Raw genomic sequence first — 20,963 nt, 5'->3', positions numbered from 1 at the left:
TAGCCAAGATTAAAATAAAGGAGAGAATCCTAGAAGCAGCAAGAGATAAGGGGACAGTCACCTACAAAGGAGTCCCCATCAGACTGTCAGCGGATTTCTCAAAAGAGACCTTACAGGCAAGAAGGGGCTGGAAAGAGGTATTCCAAGTCATGAAATCTAAAGACCTACAACCAAGATTGCTCTATCCAGCAAAACTTTCATTTAGAATGGAAGGACAGATAAGGTGCTTCTCAGATAAGATCAAATTCAAGGAGTTCATCATCACCAAGCCCTTATTATATGAAATGTTAAAGGGACTTATCTAAGAAAAAGAAGTTAAAGAAACATGAACAGTGAAAGGACAACAAACTCACAGTTATTAACAACCACACCTAAAAGGAAAGCAAACTAAAAGGACAGCTAGATCAGGAGTGGAAACATAGAAATGAAGATCTCAAGGAGGGTTAGCAACAGGGGAGTGGGAGGAGGAGAAGGGTGGAGAAGGTACAGAAAATAAGTAGCATAGACAGTAGATAGAAAATAGATGGGGGGGCAAGAATAGCATGGGAAATATAGAATCTAAAGGACTTGAGACACATGGTCATAAACTAAAGGGGGGGTGATGGTGGGGATGGGGGGTAGGGTGGAGGGGAATAAAGGGGGAATAGAACAACTGTAACAGCATAATCAATAAAAAAATTTTAAAAAAAAGAAGGTACAATACCAGCAGACGCACAGAAAGAGGAAAAGGGACAGGAAATAGCCTAGGTTAGTGTACAGTTCATGTGAAGAAGAACAGAAAGTTCAGTTATGACAGGACTGGAGGAATGTGACAGAACTAAGCAATATGAACTCAATTCAACAGGAAAAGGAGAAGTGGCTAGTCCATGATGCCTTCGCTACAACACAACAGTCAGGGAAACAAGAAACAGGACTCTAGCTAAAAGCAAATAGTGTCAGTTTTCATTTTCACATTTAACAGTTTAGTTTAACAGGACCCACTGTGTGCCTATGGACTAGTAGGTGCTGTGTTAGGCACCAGAGTCATAAGAAAGAAAGAGACCTAATTCTTGTTCATAAAAAATTCACTGTCTAGATGTAAAGACTGGCATGTGGCCCTGGCTGGTGTAGCTCAGTGGATTGAGCACTGGCCTGCGAACCAAAGGGTCCCCAGTTCAATACCCGGCCATGGCACAGGCCTGGGTTGCAGGCCAGGTCCCCAGTAGGAGGCACACAAGAGGCAACCACACATGGATGTTTCTCTCCCTCTTTCTCCCTCCTTTCCCCTCCCTTTAAAAATAAATAAATAAATGGCCAGTAACAAACTTCAATGTGATCGAATTTCAGACAGGTGTGTGCACGGGGTGCTAGGGGAGCCCAGAAGTTGGACATGATCAGAAAGACAGGAAGCGAGCCAGCAGAGTGTCATGTCAGAGATGCAGAGTTTCACAGAAAGTCTGGATGGTACTCAAATGCCGCAGAGAGTGTGACTAGGTAGACTAATTTTACTCTTTAATCAAGACCAGAAACTTTCTGTGTACACTAAGGATCTAATGTAAACCAGTAGTTCCTCTAACCACTCCACAAAAAAGCCAGAAATACAACTAGGCAAATCACAGGACCATAATGTCAACCAACATTCCAAGTGCCCCCCATTCACCCCGATCCTGCTGCAATCTCAAGAGGTCCCAACAGGCATCAAATTGTCCGGCAATGAATATAAGCAGAGAGGCAAACCAGCACAGTAATTAAAAAATGTAGTGTTTGGCCTTGGCTGGTGTGGCTGGGTGGATTAAGCACCAGCCTGCAAACCAAAAGGTTGCTGGTTTGACTCCCAGTCAGGGCACATGCCTGGGTTGTGGCCCAAGTCGTGTCCCCAGTAGGGGGTGTGTGAGAAGCAACCACACACTGATGATAAAAAAAAAAAAAAAAAAGTGATTGTAGTAAAAGAAGAAGTAGCTTGAATCCCACTTCCACACAAGCCAGCTAGGCAGTAATGAATGAATGTCTTGCTTAACTTTTTTTAAACTTTAATTTCTACATAAACAAAATGGGAATGATGATTTAATAAAACTGTCATAGAACTAGATGTAGTATTTATAGTGCTCAGCCAGTGCTTGTACACAGTAAGCACTCAATAAATGATGCTATTTTTCACTGTCATTTTTGTCGTTCTTATTTTGATTGCTGTTGTTTCAGGAGGTGTGAGGAGGGAACAGAGCCAGTCTAATTGCCATCTAGCTCTCTTCCCGTAAGCAGCCTGAGGTAACCTCAGAAATTGATTTGGCAATTCCTTTTCAGAGGTCATGCCACAAAATCATGCAAATTGAGAGGTTCAAATCCTTGCGTTCACTTCAAGAACACTCCTGAAACTTTCTAGGCCATCAAAGGTGTGCATGTTCAAAATGCCACCAAGCATCTGAAGGATGTCATTTTACAGAACCTGTGTGTGCCGGCCTGTCACTCACAATGGTGGAGTTGACAGATGCACACAGTCCAACCTGTGGGGCTGGAAGCAGGGTCACTGGCCCCCAAACAGTGCTGAATTCTTGCTGCGCATGCGTAAAAATGCGGGGGGGGGGCTGCTGAACTCGAGGGTGCACACTCTCTGGTCACTGAGCACACTCTGGTGAACAAAGCTCCCAGAATAGTGGCATGGTGCTTGGAGAGCCCCCGGCCACATGGAGATGATGCTACTGGAAAAGAGTGATGGCTCCTAAAGCAGAAAGGAGGTTGGACAGAAGAACGTGAAGAAACAAAAACTTACTGCCCAGGAGAAAATTCATGAAAAAATAAATGCTAACAGAAGTAAAAAGTAAAATAAAATACATCTAGATAGAAGAAATTTAAAAAGTAAAAGCAGCTTGAAATAATAACCTTCCCTGGCGATTCAACTTTTCCCTCCTCTCTCATTTCTTCCAAAGAGAGACACCACAAAACTGAAAAACTCGGTCTCTGTAGAAACGACAGTGCCCTACATTGAACGAACACAGGGCTGTTTCTAGAGGACAGGGTCACAAGGGAAGCATCTTTTGTTATTTTTTTTTACAATGGTCAAGACTTAGCAAAAAAGATCTAGTTCCATTTTTTAAAAAAAGATGTGATATAATGGGCTCTGCTACCTCCTGAGAACCTCAGATTAGCAGACATTCAACCATCTCCACAGAAGCTGGGCAATAACGAATGTGGGGGGGGGAACCAACCTCCCGAATTCCTCCTGCATGAGTCTCTCAAGCAAACAGCAGGGCAGGGTGTAGAAACACACCGTCTGAACATTGTTCTTTTTTTAGTATTGACATCTACCTTCGTAGCATTCACATAACCTAACATTCACCATTTTCAGATGTACACTCTGTGGTTTTTAGTATGTTCACAATGCTGTGCAGTAACATTTCACCACTCTCACATTCTCGAACATTTCCATCATTTCAAAACAAGAAACCTTTAGCAGTCATTCCCTAGTCTCCCCCTTCAGCCCCAGGCAGCCAGTCATCCGCCCTCTGTCTCTGAAAGTGCCTGCTGTGGGGAGTTCATCGAGTGGAACTGGCTGGAAGCCGCTCCCTCGCTGTCACTGTCACTGGCATGTGGCACAATCCACACAAACCACCAGCCTGGCCGTCTGCGATGACTGGTAAAAATAGTGTTCCATAAATAAATACAAACCACAATTAAAGGATGAGGATGTGTGGGGCCATGACAAAAGGGGGTATTTTCCCTGCAGCATCCCTTAAGGCGCTCACTCCAGGGCCCTTCCAAGCCGGGCCTGCACACACCCCAGCTCCCTGGAAAGCAGGGGCCTGGGAAGGGGGGCACTGTGGGCCAGCTCATCTGAAGCAGAGGCTCAGCCAGTGCGACCCACCCTGCCACCCAGTTTCATTGTCCCAGTCCCAGCGACTCTCCCCACCCCCGTACTTTATTCAAACTCTGTGCAGGCATTTTACTAACTCTATTCCCTTTTGGCTTGTAAAATACTTCACAGTTTCCTCACAGAGGTGCTCCTGTTCAAAAATTTTCAAGGGCTCTTTTCCACAAAGGTCACCAACAAATTGTAATCTTGTGAACAGTCTTTTACCGACACAGGACTTGACTTGCAGTACTGCGTGGGGCAAAAGCAGGTTTATAGTTGCGAGTATGCGAAACAGGTTATTCTCGTATCATTATTCATTAATTACTGTATTATTCTCTATGCAAATACTACAAACCTACTTTTGCCCCACCCTGTAAAAACCTTACTCTTGCAATGATGACTACCCCTTTAAAACAAGATAAGGTTAGTAAATGATATCAATAGTTTGGTGGTTTTGATTTTTTAGAGAAAGGGTAACTTCCCTAAGCTTGAATTTATAGTTATTAAACAAAAACAAGACATGAGGAAAAAATATATCCTGGCCGCTCTAAGATTTTAAATAAAAACAAAAAGAATTAATAATAATAGAAATACAAAGGGAAATACAGCTCCTTATGTCACAGAGATTTAAAAAGGATTTTTTTCTAGGATGTTTTGAGACATTTGGAAATTTGAATACTAACAAGACATTTGATATGAAAATAATTTTTTTGATGCAGTAATGGTATTGTTTAGAGAGCCTTTATTTTTTAGAAACCCATACTGCAACTTTTAAAAATATTTTCTTTTTTCTTTAGGTTTTTTTTTTTAAGATTGTAATTTATTTTTAGAGAAGGGGAGGAAGAGAGAAAAAGAGACGGAGAGAAACGTCCGGGTGTGATTGCCTCTCATGTGCCCCCTACTGGGGACCTGGCCTGCAACCCAGGCATGTGCCCTGACTGGGAACCCAACCAGTGACCCTTTGGTTTGCAGGCCAGTGCTCAATCCACTGAGCCACACCAGCCAGGGCCTATACTGAAATTTTTATAGATAAAATTGTACATGTCTGAATTTTGCTTCAAAATACTATTAACAGAAGTACCCTGGTGGTGCAGTTCAGCTGGTGGGCGTGTCGTCCCATGTGACTGGACTCAATACACAGACCAGCACCTACGGGAGGCAGCCAACGGCCGTTTCTCTCACCTTGGTGTCCCCCCCCGCCCCCCCCCCGTCTCTAAAATCAACAAGCACACCCTCGGGTGAGGATAAAGAGTAAAAAGCGTGGAAGCAGGTGGAGTGTGGATAAAGCGTAACTGGCCGTGAGTCAAGGACGCTGGGCCTCGGTGACGGGCTCCTCACACGACACCATCTTTTTCAGAGGTGTTTGAAATTCTCCAAAACAAAGTGATTTTTTAAAAGTAAGTAGTGTAAGAGAATGCAGACATAAAAACCCCCGGTCCTTCCCCCTCTAAAATAAAGAAGGGTATTATAAGCAGCTCTATGCCAACACAACTAAAGATTTTCTAGGATCCTAGAAATATCATCGAAAACTGACAAGAAAAACCAGAAACCTTCCCTTGGAGAAAACACCAGGTGGTTCTGGCAGGCACATCACAGGGAGCGAGACACAAGTAATTTCAACCTCACATCAACTGCTCCCGAGCAGAGAAAAGGTCTTCCCAACTCCAGCTGCTTTTATGAAACCGACACCCCCTTCACACTGAGACCGAACAGGAGAACCCACAGGCCAGCCCCACCCACCGAGACTGGCACAACTCGGGGGGAGCCATCGCAAGCACTCATTTTAGCGTCAGGAGGAAGATGAGGTGGCCTCCGCGGATGTTCCTGTCACGCCACAGATCCTGGTTAGTGCCATGTTTTAAAAAAGACAGTTTGTCAAAGGAAAAACTATCACTACGTACAGAGGGTGTGGGGTTTTCTCTGTAGAAAACTCAAGGGAACCTAGAAATAATCAGAATTAATACGAGACCTCAAGAAATTTACGGAGCATAAAAACATGGAAATTCAGTCATTTTGACAAAGGTGCCCTAGTTACACACGATGTTAAACCAGGGAAAACTGTGTGAACTGCATAGAGAAACACTTTATAACTTTTTTATAAATCTGAAATTATTCCAAAGTAATCTTATTTTAAAAAATGACTAAAAGTTAAGTCTGACAATATTAAATGTTAGGAAAGATGTAGAGTAACAAAAACCCTCATACACTGCCAACAAAGGAAAGGTGGAGAGCACTCTGGCCTTGTCTTTTAAACCAGAACACACCTGTGTGCTTGAACCTGGAAACTCCACTCTGAAGCACAGACCCAGAGCAACCCTGGTACCTACGTGCAAGGATGTTCGTAACAGAATGATAATATTCACGGTATTAAATCTATGCTGATTTAAAAAAAAACAACAGATTCTTAAAGCCGTAGCGCGTACCCAGCCGCCCTGCTGGATGATGAAGTCTGCCGCGTGGTCCTCCAGGTACGTCACCCCGAACTGCAGCAGTGCACTGAGGGGCTCCTGACCGCGCCTTGTCAGCTCCGACAGCATTTGTTGCAGCAGAACCAGAGGCACCAAAATCTTGGATGAGAAGATGAGAGAGTAAGACATGAATGGCAATTCCTGCAGTTCATTCTACTGAGACTATGCTCAGATGCATCATTGTGGAGTTTCACTTTTATTACAACAAGGAAAGAAAACAATGACCCCTGCTAGAATTTTTGTGTATAATATATACAGGTTTTATACCTTAGGGCAGCAGTGTTCAACCAGCAAGAATTTTTAAAACAGGAAATAACTAACTGAGTCAGGGGCATGGACCTCTTTTTCCCTCAGACTGTCAGATAAGAAAATGACAGCAGCCAACACAACAATAGCTATCTGCTGTGAATGAATGATAACGATTTTTTGTGAGATCAGCAAAAAAATACATCTTTTGGTGCGCTGCAGAATTTTAAGAGTTCATTTATGTGTGCCATGAGATGACAAAGGTTGACCCTCGCTGCCTGAGGGTGTCAGTAATAACCATGATACAAAACCCACCATGCTGGTGGGTGTGGCGAAGACTCCCGAAGACACCCATGAACTCCGCCCCCACACACAGCTGCCTGGGACGGCTCCGGTTGGGCGACTGTCAACACCCAATCACCAACATTTACTTTCAGTGAAAAAAGCAAGATCTTGGAAAGTGTGTACGATAATATTATCTTTTGTGTAAAAAAGTACACAAGTGTATGTGTTTATATAATCCGACAGTATCTCTGGGCAAATACACAAGAAAGCGGTCATGGTGGTGGCCTGAGTACAGAACCAGGGAGCTGGCAGAAAACGTTTTTCATTGTGCGCCTCTCTCTACTTTGGGCACTTCATGCCGTGCTTTTACTATTCTGGGGTAGGAAAAAGTAAGTTTACAGTTGTGAGTATGCAAAACAGTTTTATTCTTGTATTATTTTATTAATTTTTAAAAATATTTTTATTTATTAAAATATTTTATTATTAAAATATCAATATTTTATTAATTTTTAAAAATATTTTAAATAAAAAATTTTAAAGATTGTATTTATTTATTTTTAGAGAAGAAGGGAGAGGGAAAGAGAGAGAGAGAAACATCCGTGTGTGGTTCCCTCTCATGTGCCCCCTACTGGGGACCTGGCCACAACCCAGGCATGTGCCCTGACTGGGAATGGAACCAGCGACCCTTTGGTCCGCAGCCTATGCCCAATCCACTGAGCTACACCAGCCAGAGCTATTTTATTAATTTTTGTATTATTTTTTATATAAAATGTAAACCTACTTTTGCCAACCCCTGCATATTTGAAAATAAGAACTTTTAAAATGATGAGCTATCTTATAGAAGTCGTCAAAACCCAGAGAAAACATTATTATTCCTAACAACCTTGTGGCTCAGTATTTGAAAAATCATTAAAATTTATGACTGAAACTCACTAGAGTCTCTTGGCTTCGCCCCCAAAATCGCATACTGGAAATAAAACTAAGCATTTTCAGTTATCCATCAGCATGCAATCTTTTTTCTAAAATATCAAGAAATACCCAATTGACTGAAAAAGAAATGTGAAAGGAAATTAACCCAATTCCAGTTCCTTGCTACTTACCTGCCAAAGTATAAAGTGAGAAATTACAAAATATTTCTGCAGAAGAAGACAAAAAGAAAGCCAGCAAGTTCATACTAATATTCTTTGGCTTTTAAGTAGAAGCAGCCCCGAGGGAATCGATGTTCTAAAACAGCTCCACCCCAAATACATTAAAAACCTCTTCTTAATACTAATGGAGGGTATAGGACTACAAAGAATGCATTAGGCTTTTCCCATGATTAAAAAACCACATCATACTAAAAGAAACACAGCTTGCTCATCCAGCCCCAGTATTTTGTCTTAGCACGAGCAGTGAGCAACAGCTTGTGAGTCAGCCTTGTGGACTCAGACCATCTTCTCCACTTCAGAGGCCTGGGATGTGCTGCACCTCAAAAGATTCAAATTTTCCGTAATAATCCAAAGTATGCAACATTTAAAAATTATTCATGTCCAAGCTCTGTTACCTCTTAGGGAAATTAGCTACAAACATTTTACACCGGCTACGTGAAACAATCTTTACACGTCCTTGTTTCCATTTACCTCGCCCACGTCACAAAGCTGAGGCCCACGGGTCTCCATAGTTACATGGAGATAACACTGTAACCCGCTTTCACCACCGTCTCAGTTTTAGTCCCCAGTCACAGTCCCTCTCAGTCTCTGCACTTTGGGGCTGAGTCTGCAGATCTTCAGTAAGTTCTGCACAGGGTGATCCCTACGCGGTGCTGACCACGTGTGTGTCCTTTGCTGGGTCCCTCAGTGCAGGTGACGGGCCTCATGAGACTCCTGGCAGTGGTGCTGTGTCTGCTTTACCTGGCTGACATGCTGCTTTTCAGGGGCCTACGTCATGACTTCTAGCACAGCTCAGATGGCCTCTGTGTTGCTGAGGCCCCCTGTTCTCTCACCTTGGTGACTAGACACAAAATTCCATGAGTTCCCATGACTGAGCCCCACCCACTGGGAAGCCGACTGTGCACAAGGATTTCATACCATCTGTACACCTGGCATGTTTCTGGGCTCCCCTCCCACAGGACTGAAAACACATTGGAACAAAACTGGATACCCAAGTGTCCACACCTACAAAGCCCAAACTGCTTGTAATTCTAGGACTTAAAAGCCACCAAATAATCTTACCCTTTGAATTTGTCTTTTCCGTACTGAAGAGCAGTCATCCCCACAACACATAGAAATCCCTTCTTCTTCAATTGCTTTTGCAATAGAATTCTAAGGTATCTTTGACCTTGAAACAGAACTATCTCCATTGTCTACTTACACAAACCATGTGGTGTCTCCTTCCACCAGGTTAGATTCTGCTGACGACATCCCCCTTCACTAACGACCGAGTGAGCCTGCCCAGGCAGAAAGAAAGTCTACCAGACAGCTCCACGGGTCCCTTCCAGGAAAGAGAGATCTGGGATGATCTTTTGACCTATCGGTCTACGATTTAACCAATCTATGTCTCAACGACTCTAGGGCATGCCACAAATTGTATTTGCACCGAATCCATCAATTAGGTTGGAAGTCTCTGGTCAATCTGCTTCAAAATAAAACTGAAGACATAACAAGACACTGTGTATTGCCACTCCGCAGTGAAGTGCAACAGGAAACACAGAACAGCAACACAGAACACAGAAGTGCTGTGGCCAAAGACGGAGCCTGACCACACCCCAGCCTCTGGATCCACCTGCCTGTTCCACGGGCAGGCACCTGCGAAACGGCACCTCAGAGACACAGCCAGCAGAGCCCCAGGGGACAGGTAGCATGTGAGTCAGGGAGAGGAAGCGGAGAGGAAGTCTACATGTGACAAGAGGCTGAAGTCACCAACGATGAGACCGAACTTCCATTCGACATCCAGAAGACAAACTCAGGGCTGAGGAAGGGGGCAGGGGACTGGGTGGGAGAGGACTGGGGTGTCTCTTGGGTAAAAAAACATTTTGGAATTAGTGAGGACAGTGGCACGCCTCTGTGAACACACTAGGACCCTGTAGATGGGTAAATCGTATGGCACGTAAATTACGTTTCAGTCTGAAAAATGAATGGGAGGTGGCGTCAGCACCATGGCCAAGCGAGCGCACCTCTTGGTCATTCCCTTTCGAGCCACAAGTTGGACGCCAAAGGGTCTTTGCTTGGCATGTGACCAGGCCCGAGAGCAGCAGGACATGCCACCTCCCGACAGGAAGCCCTTGTGCTTTCCCTGCGGAGGCACACCCACGCACGTGCTCACAGACACAGGTCGGGAGCAGCGCCCTGCCTGCCGCAGAGATGAAGTCGTGACGGAAGCTAGTGGCAGGTGGAAACGCACGGCGCGAACGACAGGACACGCAGTCTGGGGCCCAGCAGGACTTGGTAGCGTTAATCTAAAAACCGATTTAATCAGAAACACCTGCTTCACAGTTGGATTTACACATTAAGTAAAGAGCTCTGTTCTCTCATTTGCTGTTGCAACGCCTCCGTACCTCACCACCAACACACTGAAATCTTGTGAGAGAAAAGGTAGTTTGGTCCATACCTTGTCCCAGCCGCTGGCATGGACGGTGGCCTGCAGCGTGCACTCCCGGTAAGCCTGGTACGTCACTGGCCTGCAGGAATCGTTTTTAACAGTTCTGTGTCACTAATCAGAAAAACCCGACATTTCCAGATGAAAAAATATACAGTCACCATGCTGATGTTGTACGAACTTTTTGCAAAAGTAACAAAGGTTATTCAACCTCTGCTCTCTAGGGGATGGATGGGGTTGTTACCACGGGGTGTGCACTTTTCTCTGTGTCCCCTAGAGACTGATGCCCATCTACCAGTTTGGGACAGCAGTTCACATAACAAGTAACAGTGAATAATAATGTTTTCCAACTGCTTCAGACTTATCCCATTGGATTTCTATGTTGTAGATAAACACAAACACTTGGATTATTAATATGGGATCAAATAATAAAGTAACCTTAATAAAATTAAAAGCATAATTTTAATTTTTTAAAGGCAAAAAACCCTAAAATATTTAAAAATTAAAGAGACATGGCACTGGAAGACTTTTCAAACTGCGGATATAACAAGTTGGAATAAACACAGCTGACAAGTGGAACTCTATTTTTAACTTGGAGTCTCATGACCGAAAACCCTGCAGGGTGGAGCAACAAGCCTCTGACCCCAGAGCCCAGGGCACAGAGCGACAGCAGCATCACTCAGTGACTCACTGAGGGGCCCCGAGTACTGCCTTCCAAGTCTGGGCTTCTGGTGCAAATTAACGAGGACAATACTTGGTAAAAAAGTAACATACGAAGGTGTCAAAAGCTTGGGTAATAGATTTAATAAAATTAACTTCCCCTTTTTGTGGACAAATTATTAACATATACATAAAAAGGAGAGGAGTCTAATTTTAAGATCCATCCAGTCCTGGCTGGTGTGGCTCAGTGGATTGAGTGCCGGCCTGCAAACCAAGAGGTCACTGGTTCGATTCCCAGTCAGGGCACATGCCTGGGTTGCAGGCCAGGTCCCCAGTGGGGCCACTCAAGAGGCAACCACATATTGAAGTTTCTCTCCCTCCCTTCCCCTTCCCCTAAAAGTAAATAAAATCTTTAAAAGTAACAATTTTTGAAAAGGAAATCTGGTATTAAAAAATGTTCTGATGACACAGGTATTCTTTTATACAAGTCAAAATAACATCAATTCTATAGCAACACTGAGGTACCGGGGAGGACCTGTTTAATAATGATACCTTGCTGATAGCACATTCCCACCGAAGTGTAAGAGCAGTACTTTTTAGAAGCCTCAGACTGAAAGGTACGCGTGTGTGATGCCTGAACTTACGCAGACACTGCACGGCCCCTACCCAGAGCCCCTGCAGCTCTACTTGCACATCTCTGTCCCTGCACTTCCTTTCCTGAGCTGCCAGAGGCTGCTATGCGTCACAGTGGGCCTTCCCGGTAGTTGGGTAGTTTGTCTATCAGGCGCAAGTCCTTTGGCCTCCTTCAGAATGGAATGATTTGAAACACTGTATGTACAGACATATATGCACATAAACAATCCAGCAGATGAAAACATTCAAAGGAAATCTAATACACAGAAAAATAAGCAGCTGAAAAATCAGACCTATCTGATGAGCTATTTGAAACACAGCAAAGAAAAAGGGGAGCCCTGGCTGGTGTGATTCGGTTGGAGCATCATCCTGTAAACGGAAAGGCTGCAGATTCAATTCCCAGTCAGGGCACATGCCGGGGTTGCGTGTTGTCCCTGGTCAGAGTGTGTGCAAGGGAACTGATCAATGTTTCTCTCCCTTTTTTTCTCCCTTCCTATCCCTCTCCCACCCACCACCAAAAAAATACATTTTGAAAACCGGGGTGGGGTGTAGGGGGAACATTTTGAAAAGACTCCCTCTACAGGAAGAGGTAGGGATTAAATCCCAATGAACAAACAGAAGGAGGTGTTGGTCATTTTCCACCGTACAAAATATTGCCAAGAACTCAGGTAATAATTCTGGTTCATCATCAGGGAGTTATTTTCAAGGTATTAGTAATAGCAATAATGACTTTCAAAAGTATAATTCTAGCCCTGGATGGTGTGGCTCAGTGGATTAAGTACCGACCTGCAAACCAAATCAAAAGTATAATTCTGATCATCACAATTATCTTCTTCAAAACTGGCTAAAATCTAACAGAGCATTTCTTCTTGACTGCTAAAAGAGGCTCGATAATCCTTCAAAAACAAAAGAGCTCAGCTTTACTATTTGCCATTTGATATCCTTTAGATTCTGTAAATAAAACATCTTAACACTAAAAATATTTATCTTTGAGTAGAAGAAAAATACTGAAAATAAATGCAATGCTAAAAAAAAAAGATTTCTAAAGAAAATTTATTCAGGGGCCTAACTTTGATGTACAATCAGAAGTACCAATTTCAAAAATAATTGTATCTGTATTTAGGGTTTAGAGGGAAAAAAGCAAAATAAATATTCATCAAAGACAACCCTTTTTTAAAGGTTTTATTTATTTTTAGAGAGAGAGGAAGGGAGGAAGAACGAGAGAAATACCAATGTGTGGTTGCCTCTTGTGCGCCCCCTACTTGGGGACTCCCCCTCCCTACAAGCCAGGCATGTGCCCTGACTGGGAATTTAACCTGAGATCCTTTGGTTCACAGGCCGGCATGCAATCCACCGGCCACACCAGCCAGGGCAAAGACAAGATTTTTAAAATGACCACTTACTCGGCAGTGGGAAGATAATCCATTTTTCTTGTACATTATAAAAAGGACTTCAAAAATAATGCTTTTAAAAAATACTATATAATATTATTCTTCAGAGAGCTTATAAATACCCTAATAAATTTAAAATTAACAGATGGATAAATTGAGAGTTTGTATCAAAATTGGAAACAGAATTTCTTTGTCTTATTTGACCCCCAGTCCCAGTAGCTTTTACAAGGTTGGTCTATTCAGGCACTGTCTTCAGTTTGTGAAACAGCCCCAGACAATGTCTGTGGAAGCACGGCTGCCCTGGTTCAAGAGCAGTGGGGTGACCCTGACCACCGCCCACCCACCTGTCTTCCCCTCTATGGGCCACAGGGCTCCAAGTGTCCCCCACCAGAACTGCCGCACCTCCAAACTCCCAATTAGGCTGCACTTCCTAACACCCACAATGTGACCTCCCTCCCACACTGAGGCCTAAACCCCCCAAGTGTGAGGTGAGCAAACCCACACGTGGCTCCATCGCATCCCTTCCCAGGTGCAACCTGGGTTCACGTGTGCTCGTGCCACCCGAACAGGCAGAAACACACCAAGTTCTCCTTCAGCCCACGGTGCTGCCTTCTAACACATGGCAACATATAACTTCCAGGTGAAAGTAAGGAATGACCTTACTACACAGTAATGTAGCTTCTGAATTTTGGCCCTTTGAGAGAAAGAACAGTTATCCTGTTTTGGAGAGTTGTCGGTCTTCACTAAAACAAATGTTTTTTTTTTCTCACCAATACCAGTTCAATAGTGATTCTCAGCCAAGAATTAGGGGAAGTGAATTTTTAAGATCTACAGTAAGTAATGTGGTTCTAGTTTAATATACGTTCTCTGTGAGCTTCCTGCTTTTAGCTCTGACAGTCAGAAGCATAGCGAGGGGAGAAGTTCCCACCTTAAGGACACGGCAGGACTCCCACGGGCAGGGCTGCAGTCCCGAAGTTTGGCAACGCTGGGACACCGGAGACACAGAGTGGGACTCCCCGTTACAAGGCCTAACAGCCCAGCCCTCACCTCAGCACTGGCCGCTGGCGAGAACGGCAGAGCGTGGTCAGGACAAGTGAACAGCCGTGTTTACAGCTCAGGGAGGGCCCCTGCTGAAGCAGCTCAATAGGAAACACAACTCGAATGCCGGTGGGGAGGGTTAAATCACTTCTCTGATGCAAAAGCTGTCACTCAAGCCACAAACAGAGATGCTTGGGAAAGCAAAAGGAAAAGCAAAGCAAAGTGTGTGACACAAGAAGTGACACCGTTCACGTAAAGCAGAGCCTTGACCAGGCAGAGCAGCGCGCACAGTGCGGAGACCGCTTGGCCCGCGCAGCAGGGTCACTCACTGGCTGAGCAGCGCCTGCAGCGCCTTCTGCAGAGGCTCGTGCAGCTCTCGGGACACTCTCTCTCCAAGGTGAGCCAAGCAGTCTTCCACGGAGCTCTCCGGGTTGGCGGGGCTGAACACTGGAGAAGTGTGCCGGTCGAAGCCTGTGCCGGGGAAGGCTGAAGACAGGGCAAGAGGAACTGGACTGAGTCCACAGCATCGAAAGTTGTGCGGTGGAAGCTCAGGGGACGGGACGCCTGACCATCACTACGGGGTATTAATCTTCCCTGGAACACAAAACTGGGTAATAGGCCCTAAAGTTGGAGATTTTCTTAAAGGGAAGATTTTTAAAGAAAATCTTAGTATTAAGAAAAGAAAAAGACTACACTGAAATGTTAAAATACACAAACCAATGTAGTACATTACCACAGACCAGTGTCATGTAAGAATGATAAATGAGCCTCGGCGGGGTGCCTCGGCTGATTACAGCGTTGTCCCCATATGCCAAGTTTGTGGGTCTGGTCCCCGGTCAGGGCACATACAGGAAGTGGAACAACAAATCCATGTCTCTCTCCCCACTTTCTCTCTCTAAAATCAATCAATGAAAAAAAATTTTTTAAAGATTTTTATTTGTTTAATTTAGAGAGGAGAAGAAAGGTAGGAAGAAGAGAGAAACATCAATGTGTGGTTGCCTCTCACACAACCCCTACTGGGCACCTGGCCCACAACCCAGGCCTGTGCCCTAGACTGGGAATCAAACCTGCGACCCTTTGGGTTGCAGGCCAGCACTCAATCCACTGGGCCACGCCAACCAGGGCTAAGTGAAAAACTTTAAAAAACTGACCAATGAGATTTATCATCCCTCTCATTATTTTGTTTTTACCTTTGTAAAGGTGGAACTTCTTAAACCAGACTCAAATCAGTTTATTCCGCCATAGAGAAATTACTCAGTTAGTTCATTCTCTTTTTAAAGATTTTATTTATCTATTTTTAAAAAGCAGGGAAAGGAGGGAGAGAGGGAAAGAAACATCGATCAGTTGCCTCTCACACATCCCCCACTAGGGACCCAAACCACAACCCAGGCCTGTGCCCTGACTGGGAATCAAACCAGTGACCTTTCGGTTACCAGGCCACCGCTCAGTCTACTAAGCTACAGCAGCTGGGAGAGCAGTTTCTTTCCAAAACGCACTTTGTAGCTCCACTGCCATGTCCATGGACACGTGTCAAAACCAGGAAGGCTACAAGGACAGAAGCCGCCCGTGGAAGCAGCGTCCCAGCCTGTCCTCCTCCGCTCACACAGCCAGCCTCTCCTCTGCTTCCTGCTCCTGTCTTGCGTCCCGTGGTGCGCCCTTCTCTCCCAGCCTGCAGACAGGCGGGATCGCTAGGTTCCCGTGGACACCAGGCTCAGGGCATGAATTCCCAGGAAAGGAGGCAGAGGCACCCACTCCCAAGAATTATCAACAATCTCCTTACATAAAGTATTTACTGCACTAGTCTAAGGCTTGCTCCTGGAAGGCTGTCACCTTTACTTGAGTGGAGTATACTATTCTTTTTGAAGTGCTTCCTCCAAGAAGGATGCAAAGGGCTGGCCGTCTGACCAAGCCTCACTGCCCTGACGCAGCGACCTGTCTTCGCTAATACGGGGACTCCAGGAGGTGAGTGCAGTGCAGCCTTTGCTGCTCTCTCTTCTCTTGGCCTTTTGCTCGTTTTACTGTGTGTAAGTACTGCGACCAGAAGTGGACAAAGGATTCAAATAGAATGTACACTTTAATCAATACGAATGATTAAAATTAGGTTTCTGGATTACTTGTCTCTATTCATATTCTTCTCCACTAATAGGGAACTGATTGATAACTTTTCTTGTTAAAAACTACTGGACAATATCTATCCACACAAAAACTATACAGGAATGCTCATAGCAGCATCATACGTAACAGCCAGAAAGTGGACACGACCTAAATGTTCACTAACTGATGAATGGACAAACAAAAGGCGGGGCACCCACACAATGGAATGTTACTCTACCATAAAATGGAATGAAACACTGATACATGCGACCACATGGACGGCCCTTGGAAAAACTACGCTACACGAAAGGCATTTGTAACAGACCAGAGTGGAGGGTTCCATTTGTGTGTCTGCCCAGAACAGGCCGACGCAGAGACAGTAGCAGACCGGGTGGGGCCAGGGGTGGGGCCAGCAGACGTGCGACACGACCACTCACGTGTCCAGTGCTTCTTTGGAATGTTACACGTGTCCTAAATTTAGGTTGTGGTGATGGGCTGCATACTGTGTACAGTTGGACTGTACACTTCGAATGGGTAGATTTTACGGTTTATAAAATACATAGCTACAGGTGTGTTGGGCATCCAATAGGTTGGGCATCTTCCTGCAAACCAAAAGGTCGCCAGTTTGATTCCAGGTCAGGACACACAGCTGGGTTTCAGGCCAGGTCCCCAAGCGGGGCATTCGAGAGGCAACCAATCGATGTCTCTCTTGCATGGCAACGTTTCTTTCCCCTCTTTTTCCCTCTCTCTAAAAGTAAATAAATAATTTTTTTAAATAAATAAAGCCATAAAAGAAATCATTGGGCAACATGTCCAATGTAGTTGCCCTGGCTGGTGCGGCTCAGTGAACTGAGTACTGGCCTAGGAACCAAAGGGTCACCAGTTCGATTCCCAGTCAAGGCACATGCCTGGGTTGGGGTGTGTGAGAGGCAACCTAGATGTATCTCTAGCACATCAATGTTTCTCTCCCGCCCTTCCCTGTCTCCAAAAATAAGAAAACAAAATCTTTAAAAAAAAAAAAAGGATGTCCAATGCATCTTTATTTTTGGAGGGTAAAACAAGAAACAACCCAAATGTTCCTGTCAATAATAAGGGAAGAGAGGAACAATCACTCAATATACGGAATTTCACGTAGTTAGTAAAACAACTATTTTAAGTTTATAGTGTAATGTTAAGTATGAAATGCATGGCTATAAAGTTACACTCGCATCACTGTTACGACTTCCTACAGTAGCACAGATACGTGCAAAACTGAACGCAGTTCACCGGCACCGCCCCTCAGTGCTGGTGCCAAAACCACAGCGAGGGGCACGTCCCTCAACAGGACTGTGGAGGCCATCGCCCGCCCACTGCACAGGCTGCACCCGCACTGCTGGGTGCACTCGGGGGCCACTCAGAAACATGCCCCCAGGACGGGAAGACGAGGACACTCATTCCCGCCATGCAGTCCTGAACCAACGAGGCTGTGTGGTGCTGGGAGCACTCTACTGGAAAAAACCAGTTAAACCAACAGTGAACCGGGACAAACAGAATCTTCTAATTAACTAGGAAAATAAGAATAAAGAGACCTTCAGAAATTTCCTTGTCCAGGGATTTTAGCTCATCTTCAACTTCAGTTTTAACTTTTAATAAAACTTCTTGATCCAGAGACTGTGAAGCTACATCTTCTGGAACTCCTGAAATCAATAAAAAGGTTACTATTGACAGAGGAAGAGAGAAGCCAGTAGAATATGGATAATATTTTAACTATTAAGTCAAAAATATAAAATTACAACACACTGTCAAGGTTCGGGGGCTGGAAAGGTTTAGAAAAGGGAGTGGGTAGGCCGGGCGGCCCCAGGGCTGCCGGGAAGAGCAGGGCCTGGGCGCGGTCAGCCTGAGAGAACCGTGCGTGTCTGCCGGGAAGCCAGATCTCAGAACCGTTGTGACAGGGCAGAAATGGAGCCTGAAAGGCTGTCCAATCAGTGACACTGTCCTGATATTGACATTCATGGTCCCTTATCTTCATGGAAACTTCAGCCCAAGAGAAAGCCTGTTATCGTCAAAAGATTTCTATCGTCCAACTGAAGAAAACCATGAATATCCTCGTGCAGGAAGAGGCAAGGGAAGACCGTGGTCCCAGCACGGGCTGCAGACTAAGGTGAAGAATCTGGAGGAGAAAATCAGACCAAACACTCGACGATTCACTAACTGCTGCCTCGGTGTTTGGAGAGCTTCATCATTTCCTCTAAAACACTGAGTCCAAACCTGACAGTGCCCCCCCCCCCCCAAGAATGTATTCACAGACGCATTTTCAGCACTTTTCCACCCAGGTGTTCGTATCGTTGTTTCCTACCACTGACAAGTTTTATAAAGAGAGATATTAGACTTTTATATGTTCTCATTTTTGGAAGCAAAAAATTCTGAATTCAAAGATAAGCTTATTGCCCTGACCTGGTGGCTCAGAGTTGGTTAGAGCATCGTCCCAACACAGCAAGGTTGTGGGTTCAATCCCAATCAGGTCACATATAGGAATCAACTAGTGAATGCATAAATAATTGGAACAATTACTGGAATAATCATAAATAATGATTTATTTATGCATTTACTTAATGCATAAATAAATCAATGTTTCTAAGAAGTCAATAAATAAAATTTTTTTAAAAACCAGAAAAACAAAGATAAGCATATTACTTTGAGCCAGGAAACTTGATTATTATAGCATCTATGGGTCTTTAAAATATCTGTGAAAATCAAAAGGTTAAACATTTCTGTTTCTTAGATTCACTTAGTTTTCAACCTTAAAGTTGACAAAAATAATTTTCCTTTAGACCACATAAAAAACTTTTCTTCCGAGCTGGAAATATAAAATTCCTCAGTTATTTCTAGTTGAAGTAAACATAAAGGACCCCCCTCAATGCCTTAATTAACGGGCATTTGCTTAACTGGACAGTTCACCCACCTGTTCTGCCTACACCCACGGAAACTGGAACAGGAAAAGGAGATGGTGCGGCCCCTGGCGTTGTAAAGAAGCAGAAGGCCAAGATGACGGTAAATCCCGGTTGAGAAAAGGCCCAAGAATTCTGGCACAGACAGAACATTCAGCCCCAAAGAGACCTCCCCCACTTTGTCAAATGGTCCATCTACATTCGAATGCAGCAGCAAGAGGCAGCGCCCACCCAGGCCTCGGCCTGACGAACAGCCGCGTAGCTAAGTGAGCTGGCCCCAGAAGACGGACCAGAGACAAAGCAAGAGAAGCAGAGATTGTTGGCCCAGGCTGAGAAAAAAAGGCTGCTTGGCAAAGGGGGTGTCCCCACCTTCCCTCCGAGCAGGGATTAACACTCTCACCACCCTGGTGGAGGACAAGTGGCCCGGCAGTCACAATGGCACAGGATGTGATGCCACCGAGTAGGCCCTGTGCCGGAAAACGGGGGCTCCCTGCCGCTCCATCAAGGGGAAGGCTAGGCTGCGCGTCTAGTCTAGGCGGTGGCGCAGGGTTGGACCTAGTGAGCGACCGCGGGGGGAGACAGCGGGGGAGCGGTGCTGCCTGTTGACTGTGGTTGCACATTTGTGCGCGGGTGGACAGGCGAGGGAGTGGGCGGTTGGACCGGGACCCAGCGGGTCCCTCGGCAAGCAGCAGTGGAGGGTGCCGCCATTTCCCTGCTCTGACCCCACCTCCACATACAGCGTCATAACCCAGCGACTCTGAGTGGCCCGGCCCAGGTGAACCACCTAAGGCGCTGATCCTCACCCAGCTGTGGGAAACAGCAGAGGGCGCCGCCATTTCCCCGCTCTGACCACGCCCCCACATACAGCGTCACAACCCAGCGACCTGGGAGTCCCAGGCGCCGCTTCTCACACTTAAAGGGCACAAACAGACCAAAAATGTCGCAAGAAGATCTCAAAGCCCCAGAGCCCATAGATCTAAGCGATGAAGAAATAGCAAAACTCTCAGACACACAGTTTAAAACACTGGTCATCAGGATCCTCACAGATCTGGTTGATTATAGCCACAAATTAAACAAATATATGAAGGAGAAACTAATTGAAATGAATGGAATTGCACAGGACACCAATAGCAATGAAAAGGAAACTGGGACTCAAATCAATGGAGTGGACCAGAAGAAAGCAAATAAATAATGGCCAAACAGAAAAGAGTCAAGAAGCAAGAATTCAAAGAAATGAGGAGAGTCTTAGGAACCTCCAGGACATCTTTACACGCTCCAACATCCGAATTATAGGGGTACCAGAAGGGGGAAAGGCACAGCCACCAGTGGAAAACTCATTTGAACAAATAATAAAGGAGAATTTCCCCAATCTGGCAAAGGAAATAGACTTCCAGGAAATCCAGGAAGCTCAGAGAGTCCCAAAGACATTGGACCCAAGAAGGAACACACCAAGGCACATCTTAATTATATTAGCCAAAATTAAAATGAAGGAGAGAATCCTAGAAGCAGCAAGAGATAAGGGGACAGTCACCTACAAAGGAGTCCCCATCAGACTGTCAGCGGATTTCTCAAAAGAGACCTTACAGGCAAGAAGGGGCTGGAAAGAGGTATTCCAAGTCATGAAATCCAAAGACCTACAACCAAGATTGCTCTATCCAGCAAAACTTTCATTTAGAATGGAAGGACAGATAAGGTGCTTCTCAGATAAGATCAAATTCAAGGAGTTCATCATCACCAAGCCCTTATTATATGAAATGTTAAAGGGACTTATCTAAGAAAAAGAAGTTAAAGAAACATGAACAGTGAAAGGACAACAAACTCA

At 44.9% G+C, this 20,963-nt stretch overlaps 1 protein-coding gene across 7 annotated transcripts in view; it reads right to left on the bottom strand.

The window, feature by feature from the left end:
- Nucleotides 1–20,963, bottom strand: part of BCL2L13 (BCL2 like 13) — a 46,031-nt gene that overhangs the window by 6,005 nt on the left and 19,063 nt on the right. Inside the window, exons 3-6 of one of the 7 annotated variants that reach the window (XM_037138667.2) lie at nt 17,783–17,890; nt 14,450–14,606; nt 10,411–10,480; nt 6,250–6,393 (exon numbers count right to left, since the gene is read on the bottom strand). In XM_037138667.2, coding sequence (XP_036994562.2) covers nt 6,250–6,393; nt 10,411–10,480; nt 14,450–14,606; nt 17,783–17,890 — 479 coding nt within the window. Of the gene's footprint in view, nt 1–6,249; nt 6,394–10,410; nt 10,481–14,449; nt 14,607–17,782; nt 17,891–20,963 lie in introns of those variants that run through there. The other 6 variants (XM_037138669.2, XR_008391681.1, XM_053665582.1 and 3 more) reach the window with 6 other exon arrangements.

Source organism: Artibeus jamaicensis, unplaced genomic scaffold, assembly GCF_021234435.1.
Source record: "Artibeus jamaicensis isolate MK-2021 breed Jamaican fruit bat unplaced genomic scaffold, CSHL_Jam_final contig_415, whole genome shotgun sequence".
In the NCBI taxonomy this organism is placed as follows: Eukaryota; Metazoa; Chordata; class Mammalia; order Chiroptera; family Phyllostomidae; genus Artibeus; species Artibeus jamaicensis.
This window is presented reverse-complemented; position numbering and strand designations above follow the sequence as displayed.